At 41.7% G+C, this 14,557-nt stretch overlaps 1 protein-coding gene across 2 annotated transcripts in view; it reads right to left on the bottom strand.

Moving 5' to 3' along the window:
- Positions 1 to 6,159: 6,159 nt before the first annotated feature.
- Positions 6,160 to 14,557, bottom strand: part of MRAP2 (melanocortin 2 receptor accessory protein 2) — a 77,763-nt gene continuing 69,365 nt past the window's right edge. For both annotated transcript variants that reach the window (XM_016207326.2, XM_087817487.1), the window contains exon 4: positions 6,160 to 7,084. In XM_016207326.2, coding sequence (XP_016062812.2) covers positions 6,691 to 7,084 — 394 coding nt within the window. In that variant the 3' untranslated portion in view covers positions 6,160 to 6,690. The remainder of the gene's footprint in view (positions 7,085 to 14,557) is intronic.

Here is a 14,557-nt window from a genome sequence, read left to right as displayed (position 1 = left end):
ACCCATCTGTCACTATACACAGTTATTTATTATTTTAATGTGAATTTTCTTTAACCACTAATCAAGCTTCTACTTTAGGACAAAACTCTAAGGAGATTTCTATCTTCTAACAAATTGTCTACTAGCCCTTTAAACACATGATGCTTTAATAAAGATTAGTGCTGTGCTACGCGAATACACAGGATCTGTACAGTATCAGCAGAGGTAATGGCTAAAGAAGAAGAAAAATCCATAAGTACCTTGAGTCTCAAATTGCTCCCAGGAGAAATCATTACCCACTGTGAGTGTCACGTTGACAGGATGCCTGAGTGTGATGAGGGAGCTGATGTTCCTACTCATAGAGTTAGGCTGCTCATTTGTTGGATGCGAAAACAATTTTCCCATCGTATTTGTGCCTAATAAATATGGGACACTTTAGACTTTACAAAAAGCAGGCTAAACATTTTCCCATGCTGCCAGACGAATGGGCTGAATTTCTCCCATAAGAAGGACATGATTATACCCCATGCAAAAGTTCTTCCTGAGAATAACAGGCTTTTAGAGGGCAATTTCCCCCATTTGAGGGCTAGTGTAGAGCTGGAAACCAGCAGGTCTGAGTCAAGATACCACTCCCTTAGTAGCCAAAGATATCATTGATATCTTTCAAGATAAAACTTTCTCCCAAGAGTTCAATGTTGAGGGAGTATGCGAACAATAACTAGATTAAGATACAGCAGCATATAATTATCATCGCAAGTCAAGGAGAGTGTTTTGATATTTGGAAAATAATTATCCCATTATTCTTTAAAGGTGCAGTAATAACAATAGAAATAATAAAGGTTGAGAAATCTTGGACATAAAAAATAAAATAAATCATTCTAAATCGGTCGGATTCCTTAACAACATGCAGGAAATGAGCTAGATGTCTTCTGCAGACCTCTCTGAATACAAGGCTCACTCCTGCAAACCATAAAGCAAGTTTTTTCAGCACACAGGGAACAAGTCAAGGTTTCTGATCTCGAGAGGTTTGCAGTGTGGCAGGAGAGATCCGACAAGTACACAGAGCCAACTCTGAATGAATGCAGTAAGAGTGTTATGAAGTGCGAATGGAGTGCAGAAGAAAGAAAAATTCCTTTCACATTTTATGGGAAATGTGGCTTTGGAGATGAATCTGAAGAAATTAGTGGAATTCTGCCAACAGAACCGTATCTAAGAAAGAGAAATTAAAAACTGATTTTAAAATTCCTATAGAAAGGCAAAGGACCCCAAAATAGCCCAAAACAACTTCAATCAAGAGAACAAAATTGAAGAACTTATACTATCTTATTTCAAGTCTTCCTATAAAGCTACAGTGATCAACAAGTCTGATATTGGCATAAAGTAGACAAATAGATCAACGGAACAGAATAGAATATCCAGAAATAAACCAACACATACATGGACAACTGATTTTCAATAGAAGTACAAAGGCAATTCAATGGAAAAAGCATCTTTTGAACAAATAGTGCTGGAACTACTAGATACCCATAAGCAAAGAAATGAACTATGATCCATACCTCACAGCATACTCAAAATTAACTCCAAGTGGATCATAGACCTTCAGAGAAAACCTAAACTATAAAACCTCTTTGGCACAGATTTCTTTGATATAACACCAAAGGTATAATCCATTTTTAATTGGTAAATTAGACTTCTCTGCTCTTCAAAGACACTGTTAAGCAAATGGAAAAACAGCCATAGACTAAGAGAAACTCTTTTTCAGATCCTATTTCTGACAAAGTATTTATATCTAGAATAAAGAATACTCAAAACTCAGTATTAATACCCCAATAAAATAATGAGCCAAAGACTTGGAAAGACACTTCACTAAAGTTATCTAGTTGGAAAGTAAGCCTATAAGAAGATACCAGATATCCTTAGTCATTAATGAAATGCAACTGAAAACCACCATGAGATCCTACTACACACATATTAGAATGGATAAAATTAAAAAGACTGACCTTACAAGATGTTGGCAACAAATGCAAGCCCAGGTATCAGGGCTATTTTATAAAGACCATAAAATCATTAATATGTCCAACAAAATATAGGAAATGATGGACAAAATAGATGAAAGGATAAAGATTTTCAGCAGAGAAATATACTGAGATGTATGTGTGAGAAGAATCTTAACAGATACTCTAGCACTGGAGCTTTCAGTCCTGGAAACATGGTGAACTGAGCTAATCTGGGTCCCTTTTAAAAGTTAAATTTTCAGTAACACTGGATAAAATGCAACAACAAAAATAACCATGAGCTAACCATGAAGGAAAGAGAAATTCCCAGGTGACAAAACAAGCAGGAAACTTAAAGCCAGCACGGGAAGCTTGTGGGCTGCGCCACAGCGCCCTGGGGGGAAGGGGCTTTAATGGGGTCCTAATGTCCATTCAGAAAAAAGGGTTCATAGCTGACACAGACATCCTCTTGCTTTATTGAGACCCCTGCATGAAAGCTATAGAAAGGGCTGCCTTTTCAATGAAAGGGAGATTCAAAGGACTCCACACACCTACGCAGGCAAGGGGTGAGGAAACTGGCTCTACCAGGGTCTCTAGCAAAAAAGTTTCCCTTCGAAAATCTAAACCCTAAGCTCATGCTTCATGTGGACGTGGGATCCAAATTTATGCTCCATTTAGGATGCAGGAACCTACCAGCAAAAAAATAACCTAATTCCAGATTGATCAAACCACTTGGAGCCTAAGAATAAACAATACAGAACCTGTTCTCTAGGGAAGGTTTTATAAACCAGGGTTCATGGGACAATCACAGGAAAAAAGTAATGCTTGCTAAGGAGAAGCTCACACCACTACACACACACGCACACACGACTAAATATAGTCGGAAATAATTAACTGTGAGTAGAAGATGCAAACCCTAAAGCCCCAGGATGCTTAGTATTCCAGACCCTACAATTATGAAGCAGTTTAAAAGCACGAAATAAGTATGGATGAATCATTAGGAAAAATAAATCATAGACTATGTAATAAAAAAATCAGGACGTCATGAAAAAAGAACAGATCATATTTTTTAAAAAAACACAAATAGTCCCCACCCAGCGTGGCTCAGTTGGTCGGAACATCTCCCACGCACCGAAGGGCCTTGGGTTTGATTCTGGGTCAGGGCACATACCCAGGTTTCAGATTTGACCCCCCGTTGGGGCACGTACAGGAAGCAACTGATGGATGTTTCTCTCTTGCATCGATGTTTCTCTCTCTGTCTCTCTCCCTCTCCCTTCCCCTCTAAAATCAATAAAACAGAACTCATGAAAATAAAATATATATAACAATTGATATACAAAACTCAATGGGTAGATGAAACAACAGACTTTAACTTTCAATAACTAGTATGCTCATTAAAATTCAGAACTAATCTCTAAAATACTTGCTTAAAAAGACAATAAATGCAAAGGCACTAAAATGGAGTAAGTAGAATAGGCCAGTACTATTCTAAGTGCTTTATATATTTTATTACTTAAAGCTCACAAACTTTGAGGTACATATTACCCCTTTTTGTTTAGAAAAACTGAGTCTCAAAGAGATTAGGTATCCTGGTTAAGATTGCACAGTTGGCAAGTGGTGAATCCAAGCCCAGATAGACTATCTCTCGACCCCCATGCTCTGGACCATGACTACATGATATAAAAGAGGAAAAACAGAGCAAAGTAAATAAAAATCACAAAATAAGATGTGAGAAATAAAAACATCATCAGTAATCACAGTATGTTTAGATGGCATAAACCTGCAAGTTAAAGGATAGGTTTACAGATTTCACTTGTTTATCTGAAACAAAGCAAAATTAAAATTTTAAACATAGATTAAAAGTTTAAAAGAATGACATAGAGAGGTCCAAAGGTAGAGACAGAAAAAAGACATACCAGATAAATACCAACTGACAGAAGGACTCATTCAAGCCTTCCACAGGTTCATCATGTCCTTGAAACCCAGGTTGGCCTGCCACACTCACCAGCTTTGTACCCCAGAGCCTTATTTCTCTCACCTGTACAATAGGTAAGCAGGCCTCCAAATAAAGTTGTTTTGTTCAACAGCGTCCTGTTCTAATGTTGATTCCTGAGAAAAAAATATGGATTCTTGTCAGGGGCCACTCTCTTGTCAGGGGGTTTTCTTCAGGTACACCAGATATTTGAAAACAAATACTTTGTTTTTCAGTTTTACAGGTCCACAGATGGAGATTCCCCCAAGATGGATCATACCTAGGGTCACCCATACTTGATTTAGATGAGTAAGATAATGGGATTTGGGACTTTTGAGCTGATAAGATTTAGACTATATATTGGACTTTGAGTTGATGCTGTAACAATTGAAACTTTGGAAGATATTGGGATGAGATCAATGTATTTTGCATGTGGGGCAGATATGAATCTTTGGGACCAAATGGAACACTGTGGTAGGCTAAGGTCCCCCAAACACATCCATGTCCTACTCCCCAGAATCTGTGAATATGTCACCTTACACTGTAGAAGGCACTTTGCAGATGTGACTAAGGATCCTGAGATGGGAGGATGTCCAATGTAATCAAACAAAGGGTCCTTACAAGAGGGAAGCGTGAAGGTCAGAGACAGAGGTGTAAACGAGAAGCAGAGGTCGCATTGATAAGGCCAGGGGCCGAGCAGTGTGAGCAGCCTCTGGAAGCTGTGAACAGCAAAGAAATGGATTCTTCACTAGATCCTCCAGGTGGAGCACAGCCCTGACCCCACCATGACCTGAGCCCACTAAGGCTGCCTTGGACTTCTGCACACTAAGAACTCTAAGAGATTAATTTGTGTTGCTTAAGCCCCAGAGTATGTTATCTTTTGTTCAAACAGCAAGGGGAAAATGAGTTCAGGAACCAACACCAACATGCAGTCCATGCCACCTGCTGGGCTGTAATGAAGTTCTTTGCCTCTGACTCAGGAGCCTTGTGTCTTCTGCCAGCACCCATGAAACCAAGCCAGGCTAGTTGGTTAGCTGCAAGAGGGGTAAAATCTAAGATCCACCGCAGTCCTCAACAGTTAGTTCACAAAAATGATGGCTATAGTCACGGGTGTTTTTCCAACTTCTAAATATCTTTCAGTTTTTTAATAAATCCACTTCTAAATTAAGTACCATTTAAATATCTTTTAATCGTAATAAGAAATAGTCCATGGTCTATGTTTGGTTAAGTAAATTATGAATAATATTCATATTAGAAGTTAATAAAATCAGCATTCTTTGCTACTCTTGCTCTTTTTCCTGAAAATACTCATTAAAAATAGCAAGTATCTATTTGCAAGAATGTGTTCTAACAGCTTTAATTACAAAAAAAATTTTCACTCCTTGCTCTCTTTAGTGTTAGATTCTCAAAGAATAATATTTTCCTCAAAAGACATTATGGAAAAGGGATTTCTTTTGGTGGAATAATTCCTAAATGAAATCTGTTACATGACTTGAACTACTAGGATCCTAGAGATAATAGAAGTTAGGAGGCATTATAAATAAGGAGTGGTTTTAAGAAGGAAATAAAAAAACTGGATGTGTGAAAACAAAGAACCAGAGAAAACTTCTGTGCAATCAGATGCATTTATTTTTTAGCTTAAGCAAGACAGGTGGTGAACAAAGTTGTAATGAAAATGCCACCCAGTTGGCCATGCACACAACCTGGGTATATAAAACCAAGTTATTTCTGATACCAATGTGCAGGTTTAACTGTGTTGTACCAGGCCAACCTGAATATCTGTTGGTGGGGTACTTACAACCCATTCACCATCTCAGCTCAGAGCCACATACTAGCCAATGACCATCCCCTACACACATGCCACGTGAGTAGACCGCATGGCAAACAGCACTTCACTTGTCCAGTGGCCAAGGGCACAACAATGTGACCAGACACAGACCAACACAGAGACATACAAAAGTCACCTCCCTCAGTCAGCTGACAACCTCCCTTACACTTGGGGACAGAAGTTCCATGAGCTATAACATGGATGGATACTCATTCTAGGAGGGGAGGGGCAGAACTGTCCCCAGGTTTGAGCATGAGTGGCCAGAGCTTCTCTCAGAAGAGCTGTTTTGGTACAACTAACACAAATGTCACACAGTGACATGTGAGATGAGTGTCCTGACATCCTGGTAGACATCAAGCCCCCATTGAAAGCTGAGCGGAGTCAACGGTTGAGTGAAAGGGACAGACATTTGGGGATCCCCTGCCCTAGTTTATATGGCTTTATGTATACCCCAGCCTCGTCTGGATGCAAGGTCAGAAATTCACAAAATATTAGAGCCAGATGGATCATCTGTTCCAGACTCCTCACCTTACAGGAAAAAATGTAGCAGCCAGAGAAGTAAAACATTGCTAAAGGTAGAGCATGGCCGTGGCAGGGCCAGAGTGGAACACAGATGACAACTCCCATTCAAGAGTGAGGACACCAAGTACGTGGCCAAATTTCTCAACAAGGAACATGAGACAGTATAAATACTTTATTCCCCAAAGCCCCAAATGTGTTTAACAGCATAAAAACAGATCCTAATCAGCTCTCTTCTCAGGGCCTCTCTTCTCTTTTTCTTTCTGTCTGTTTCTCTCTCTCTCTCTCTCTCCCTCTCACAGACACAGACACACAGACACAGTTTTGGTGACTGGAGAATTCTTGCTGTACAAACACACCCCAACCTCTCCAGGAAGACATGTTACAGAGCATGTTTCTCACTCCAGGCCTTCGTGTGAGGTCTGGGAAACGGGCTTATTTTCCAGAACAGTAGGTGGTTCTGAAATCAGAAGATCATCATCCCCAAAGGAGGAGCTCTGGTCCGTGTTCACGAAGTTGGGGATGTCGAATTTCATGAGCCTGTTCAGCTCCTCCTCGGGCCGCCCGCTGCTTCTGATGACTTCCTGCAGCTGAACCTCACTGTCGAGGGCTGCGGTCTGGTGACAGGCTTTGGCCTTCTCCAGGTTTTCTACTTCATTGATGTAGCAGTGAAAGAGAGACCTGGATTCCTCGTTGCCCTGTCTGGAAAATACCTTATCTGGCTCCAACGGTCTTCCGAAGTCTGACACGAAGCTGTTCATTCTGAATCTCTTCTCAGAAGACTCTGCATTGCTGTAGAGAAAAGGGAAATAAAAGATGGCTTATACTCTGGCTCATTCTGCAGAATCACGGTTTGGGGCATGTAGGGCAGGCCGGCATATTTCCACTGAGCCCATACTGGGTGCAAGCCCCTGTACAGAGCGTGCAGACAAACATCAGGGCTGAGAGTTGTCACTTCTGAACAGGCATAAATAACACAAGGCAGAGGCCCCAAGGCGAGGCCCCCCCGGACCTTCCTGGGAAGAGACATCTTGCTGAGGCGTCATCTGATTCTCGGTGGGACTCTTGGATCATCTGCAGCAAAATTACTTCAAGTGCTTCTTAAAATGCAGAATCCCGAGTTGCAGACAGATCCTCAGAGTCTCTGGAGGCAGGGCCCGGTGACCTGTCTTTTCATAGAATCCTCCAGGATCACACTCTCATGCCCAAGTCTAGAAGCACTGACCTAATCAGGCTGGCCTGAGCCAGGACAATGTTATCTCACAGAGGTGAGTTTCTTATTTGTCAAAATTGTTTGTATCCATTTATCTCATTTGATTCTCAAAACTGACCAGAGCCGTCACTTAGGGCAAGAATTACTGTACCAATTTTACAAACATAGAAGCTAAGGCAGGGAGCAGTCAGACTGCCAACTTGGGTCACACAACCAGTTCGTGACAAGAGTGGGAGTAAGACTCAGGTTTCTAATCCCTTGTTCCCTTTAGTGTGGAACAAATTAGCAATGTAATGGTAATAAATCAATGAGGGAATGAATGAAGTAACTCAATTAGTCCTATAAGTACATGAAAGAAATAGCATGGGTAAGCTGAATATCCTGATATCCCATGGACTTTAGTCCCTTCCTTCCAGATTTATAAAAAGGTTGCTCACACACAAGTGATGCCTTAAGGACAAGAATCATGTCTGAGGATGTTTTCAAATCCAGACAGAACCTAACAAAAACCAGGCTGTGTTCAACAAGGCTGTAATTGTCTCGATTTCAGTTAACTCTCTTCCTTCCCATCCCATCACTCAGGATAAAGTGCTGATGACCAAATTCCACGGGGAAGGAGGAGCATAGATTCAATGTAAGGTCTGGAAAATCTGACCATATACACGAGCCTTCAAATTATCGAGAATCACCTGGATTTCAGAGATCAGTAATCCTAGGAGCTTTGTAATCCAGCCAGTTGAGGGACTTTTATATCAGATTATCTGAGTAACATCAGACAAGGAATTTCTCTCAGGAGCCAGAGCTTTAGTAAAAAGCCTGGTTAACAAATTTCATTGCCTGCTGAGCAAATGTGATGTGAAGATGGTCAATTTACACAAGAGTAAATCATTAAACATTCAGTAGGCCGTGTATTCAGAATTTTAAGAAACATCTCTTTGGAGACACTCCGGATGACTTCTGCTCTAATGCAGATTAAAGTGGTCTTGTCTTTCGATAGGTGATTTTCTTCCTCTGTCACGTCACTCAGTTTAAAAAGATGTTTGAGAATAAAGACGAGTGAGTCAGCAACAGTGACCTAATAGCTGAAGCACTACCCAGCAGAAAGAAGGGCTTAACATGTTTGAAAAGGCATGATTAAGACTTCTGGGGCCCACACTATTCCCCAATTGCAGGGCTGAGAGGCTCTGGGAAGTAGCTTAGCCGCCTGCCCGGAGCACCAGCTGAGCGGGAAAGTGGACCAGAAACCCGACTGCGCGCAGCGGCCCTTCCACCGCCCCGCTGAAGAGCGAGGCACAGGGGTCTCAGGGCTCTGTCCCCCCAGCGCAGAGCCAAGCCTCCGAGACGCCTTCCCTGCCCCACCTCGCTCCCCCTGAGTTTTTTCCCGAAGATCTCTTGGTGTGAGAACAGTGCAATTTGTCTGATTCTCTTTCTCTGAGGACAAGGGAAAAGTTCATCTTTGTACTCTTAGATTCTGGTAAACATTAAATATTCAATAGGTTGTCCTTACACTCCTCTTTCCTTTTCTTGACTGATAAAGGACTGATATGTGAAAACCTGTGATCATGGATACAACCTGCTTCAGTGTAGTTTCTGTCCATCCTACCAGTGAGTAAAATTTACACACAGAAATCCATGGATCATAAGTATAAAATTCAATATGTTTTAATTAACTTACACATCCATGTAACCACCATTCTCAATCAAGATATCTAATATTTCTCTTTATCCTAGGAAGTTTCCTTTCATCCATTTTCCACTCCCTTTAGGCAACACTGCTCTGATCTCCACTTCCATTGATTAGCTTTGCCTATTCTCAAACTTCCAGTCCATTTCCACTTCCTAAAGGCAATCCGTTCGGATTCTTCTCACCACTGATTACTTGGCCCATTCTTGAAATTCATACAAATGAAAACACACAATATATAGCCTTTTGTACCTGCATTCCTTTGCTCAGCATGTTTTTGAGATTCATCCATGCCGACGCATGGAAAAATTGTCATTTTTCTTGCTCAGTATAATTCCACTGTATAAATATACTACAATTTGTTTATTCATTCTCTTTTTAAAGTGTATTTGGGTTGTTTCCAGTTTGGGGTTGTTGTGAGTAAAATTGCTATGAACATTCTTGAAAAGTCTCTTTGTAGACATGTTTTTATTACTTTTGAGTACATGCCTAAGGGTAGAATTACTGGGTTATATAATAGATGTGTGTTTAACTTCATAAGAAACCCTGAACCTTTCCAAAGTGGTCGTATCATTTTACACTCTCACCACATTGTATGAGAATTAGAGTTGTTCCACATACTTGTCAACATTTGGTGGTGTCAGTTTTTTAATGTTAGCCATTCTCATGGGAGTGAAATGGCATCTCACTGTGGTTTTAATGTGCATTTCTCTGATATCTAATAATATCGAGCTTCTCTTCATGTCCTATTGGCGATTAGTTTAACTTCTTTTGCCAAGTGTCTGTGTCTTTTGCCCATTTTTTAAATTGGGTTGTTTTTTATTTTTGATTTGTAGAAGTTTGGTAATATATTCTGAATATATTGGACTGAACAGCTATATCTGCAGGGTGTTCCTGAGAGGCACAGCCATCTCCAGTGTTTAGTGAAGTGCTCCTACCTCTGTGGCCCAAAGACATATCAAGTCAAGAGGAAAGGCTTCTCCTACTTCCATTTGCAGAAGAAAAATACCCATAATGTTGTGGGTTATTCCCCTAGGGATTTTTCAGATTTATGACAAGATTTTACAAATGAAATGGCTACAGCTATGCTAAGAGTGTTAGCCCGCCCTCTACTGTCCTCAGGTTTGCCTCGCTCACGAAAAGTGGCAGGCAGACCGTCAGCTGTGAGCACCTGGTATTTCCAGCAGTCACCTCCAGTGGACTTTGAAAGATGGATAAATTACAAAGACCTATTATGAGTGAAAGCTTCTGTACTTAAACATCTGAGAAAATCATAATAACCACTAACATTCATGGAGCCATAGCTTGTGCTGAGAGCTTTATCTCATGTAACAAGGCCAAGGAGAGGTGCCAACCAAACCCTTCTCTGTGTGTGGAAGTACCTCTTGGTTGCTTTAAGTGGTTAGTGGTTATTATGTTAGTGGTTATTATGATTTTCTCAGGTGGTTAAGTACAGAAGCTTTCACTCATAATAGGTCTTTGTAATCGGTAAAACTGACTTCCAGGAAGATGTCCATCTCTCTGGAAAATTCCACTACCTTAGTACAAACCTCAGCACAGTCCTGAGCAAGCCCACAGCTGTGCACTTAGTAAACACCTCGTAATTGATGGGGAATTAAAAGTAACTCCTGAACAAATTGATTCAGATAGATAAAATTATCAGATTTTCTAGCTGTTGGTAGGGTAGACCTTTTGGAGTGACAAGACTTCCTTGGGACCCACTCACTACATCTGCACTTTGCCAGCTGGTTCCTGTAGCCTTGGTCATTACCAAAGACCTTGAACAGGGACTCTTTCCTGCTATTAGTTTTAATTGTATTACATCCTTTAGTCAGTGCCATATTCAGGTAAATTGCAACTCAAGGCAAAATGTACTTCCTGTTTTCACAAGGTCATGAGCGATCCTGCACTCACCCCTAAATAAAGAACATCCCCACCTGGACAAAGTACACTCAGCGAAGGCTACAAAAGGAGGGTATTTGAGGCCTGTGATGTCTGGGGTTTGATAATTTTGCAAAGAAGTCCAAAATATTCAACATAAAAATGTGATGCAAGCCTTTCCCATTACTCTCTCTCTCTGGCAGGTTTATGATAATGGAGCCGTAATGCTTTAACAAGACAGCACAGAGAGTAAATGGCTCCTTAGTTGAGAAAGCAGCGAAAATGGTTCTTTCACCTGCATTGTCCATAAGGGATCCAGGTGAGACGGTCCCTCCCCCCAGCGCAACAGCAAATATTCCATGGGGAAAACAGTCCCCATGAAAGCTCCTTCGTGGGCCTAAAAGCTTTTAAGAAAGGTGATGTCAGTTTTACAACAGTCTTTTTCCCTCTTCCGTGTACTCTACTAAGTGTGTACAAGTATCTGGTTCTCTTTTCCTGGACAGAAGATTACCCTTCCCAGCGAGGCAGCCGGGTGGGTGTGGCTGCCCCCCCCCCCCCCCCCCCCCCCCGCAATGAGCTGTGAGAGGAGGGATGTGCTCCTCCTGGATGAAGAACAGAAGGGCAGAGGTGAGATCGCCAGGCTTTCCCTTCCCCGTCACAGTGACCCAGCAGGCCGAGTGCGCAAGGTAGCGCAGCTACAAGTACAGAAGCTTCTGTCCAGCCCTTGCCAACCCGCAGCAGACATATAGCTGGAGTAAAAGTAAACCTATGTTGTGTTGTCCTGAGATACGGAGAGTTTTTACTGTCTTATAACCTAGTCTAACTCTTGTGTACTCCCTCTCAGTGATTCCAACTGGAGAGCTTATCCTAATACGATCCCAAGTGGAAAATTTCAGGGGGATAACTTGCCTATTTTACTATGATGTCCTTAGCTCTGTGCAGTAGAATAGATTTCAACTCTTGCCATCCACCGAGATAGCAAAATGTTCTCGCTCAGGTAAACTGTGATTGATTCCTGGTGGCTGCCTGGTGGGTTTCTCCTCCCTCCCACTCCTCACCTGGACCCCCGAGCTGCTGCCAGGACTTCCACCAGCACCAGAGGGGCGGGCTAATCTTTACTGGGTGCCCAGTGAGCCCAGCGAATGCCCATGGCTCCACAGGCATTAGCTCGCTTCATCTTCACCAGAATCCATGGAGGCAGGTATGACTTTATTTTTACAAATGAGGAATCTCAAGCATAAAGAGGTTAAGAATCCAGCCAAAATCTCAGTGAATCAATCTGGAAATGTTCGACTCCAGAGCCCATAGTTGACCCAGTATGTCATAAAAGAGAACAAATCTGATCGCCTACTAATAGTTTTGATTCAACAGGAGGAGAAGATGAAAAATTACTGCCATGAGATTATTTAACATAGTGGTTAACAACAGGAGCTTCAGAGTCTAAGAGGCTTTGGCCTGCTCACAGCATTTTTTTTTTCTACCTGTGAGACCTCAGACAAGTGATTCTGCCTCATTTTTCTCATCTGTAAAGTGGGAATACTTATAGGGTTTATTTCATCTTCCTGTGAGGATTTAGTGAGATTACGCATATAAAGTGATTAGTAGACCCTGGCATATGGTAAACATTTTTTAAAGGCTTTTATTATAGTCTCAATTATTTTATCATTCTTTCCTCCATGCCTAATTATCACAGGCAAACTTAAAATGGGTTATTTTCTATTAAAGTTAACTGAATGGAAAGAATGTCTATTTTAGAGAAAATTTCTGCCAAATAAATATCAAGTATATTAAAATCAAAAGGTCTTTTTAACTGATCCACTTAGGATTTTTTCTGCATGTCTGTTTCTTTCAGTTTTCTGTTTATATATAACAATTAAATGCCATATCTTACACTGCCCTAGACTCACAAAAACATTTAAGGTGTGTCTCAGAGGGCTGATCCATCATTTTATCAAAAGGAAAACAAAAAGGTAAGACTTCACCCTCATTGAAACCATGGAGAGTTACAATGACCCCTGTTCTTTGATGGAGATTAGTCAGAACCACCATCAAATGAGAAATCATTTGCAGTACAACTGAACTGCCAATTAGAAGACTGGAAATGCAAGTCTCAGCTATTCAGGGACATCATGACACATAAATAAATGTATTAGTCAGGATTCTCCAGAGAAACAGAACCAATGGTTTGTGTGTGTATGTGTATTACCTGTTTTCCTTCCTTCCTTCCTTCCTTCCTTCCTTCCTTCCTTCCTTCCTTCCTTCCTTCCTTCCTTCCTTCCTTCCTTCCTTCCTTCCTTCCTATTCTATATAGAGAGAGGGATACAGATTTATTTCCATGTGATTGTGGAGGCTGCCAAGTCCAAAATCTGCAGGTAGGCCAGCAGGCTGCAGACCCAGGACCCAACTACGGTTCAAGTCTGAGGCAGGCTGCAGAATTCCTTTTAGCTTGAGGCAGGTTGGTCTGTTTCTAAGAAAGCCTTCTACTGCTTGGATGAGAACCACCCATATTATAGAGGATGATTTGCTTTACTCAAAGAATACTGACTTAAATGTTAATCTCATCTACACACACACACACACACACACACACACACACACACACACACACACACACACACACACACACACACACACAACTTCCCAAAAGCATGTGGGATAATGTTTGACCAAATACCTGGGTACCATGGCCTGGCCAAGTTGACCCATAAAATCATCACAGGAAGTCATGTTCTACTTTGGGCTAGGGTTCCCATCTGTGCAATCATCCTATGGCCTACATCAGACAAATCTGTCCCAGTAATAAGAGTACTGCTGCCAGGCTGTAGGATTAAGTGAGATACTAAATGTAAAATTAGGAATTGTGCTGAATTTCTTCCATTTACTCTCCCAGGCCTCTTTCCACCCCCCCATCCTGCTCTGTGCCCTGGGAAACAGACCTCTGACGGAGGCTCTGGCTGCTGGTTGTGTTGTGGACAGCCAGGGGGAGCAATGGCGAGAGATGGGAAGGGGGGAGGAAAGGAAGGTCTACTGAGATCACTCTGGGCTAGCAGCGTCCTTCACTCCAAGGTCACAGCTCCTCTCGGCCGCCTTCTCTGCAGGACTCCCGGGCTCTAGTCAGGTCCCTTCAGATCAGGTGGCATCTACTCCTCAGCATCGCTGGCCTTGGGTGCTGCACTGTCCGCGGGGTGTCCTCCTCACTGGCCACAGCTTGTGAAGAGGCCCTTCGTCCAACACTCTTCCACTTACCTAATCTGAGTGTGCTACCTGTGCCTGCTTGGGCCCACCAAAAAGGTATTCAATATATATTCTTTTTCCATTTTTTAAAGAAGTTGGGATAAAAAAAATTCTCTAAAACATTTCTGACTTTTTTGCAAACCTTCTGATGTTACTCAGCATTCTTTAAGCACTCGTGTAATAATTTCCTCCTTACACCCAAAGCCCAGCACAAATATTCTTCATCCTGCGATGAGAATCACAGAATCTTGAG

This window comes from Miniopterus natalensis, chromosome 5, assembly GCF_054644295.1.
Source record: "Miniopterus natalensis isolate mMinNat1 chromosome 5, mMinNat1.hap1, whole genome shotgun sequence".
Classification (NCBI taxonomy): Eukaryota; Metazoa; Chordata; class Mammalia; order Chiroptera; family Miniopteridae; genus Miniopterus; species Miniopterus natalensis.
The sequence above is the reverse complement of the archived record's forward strand: the minus strand, read 5'-3'. Positions and strand labels throughout refer to the sequence as shown.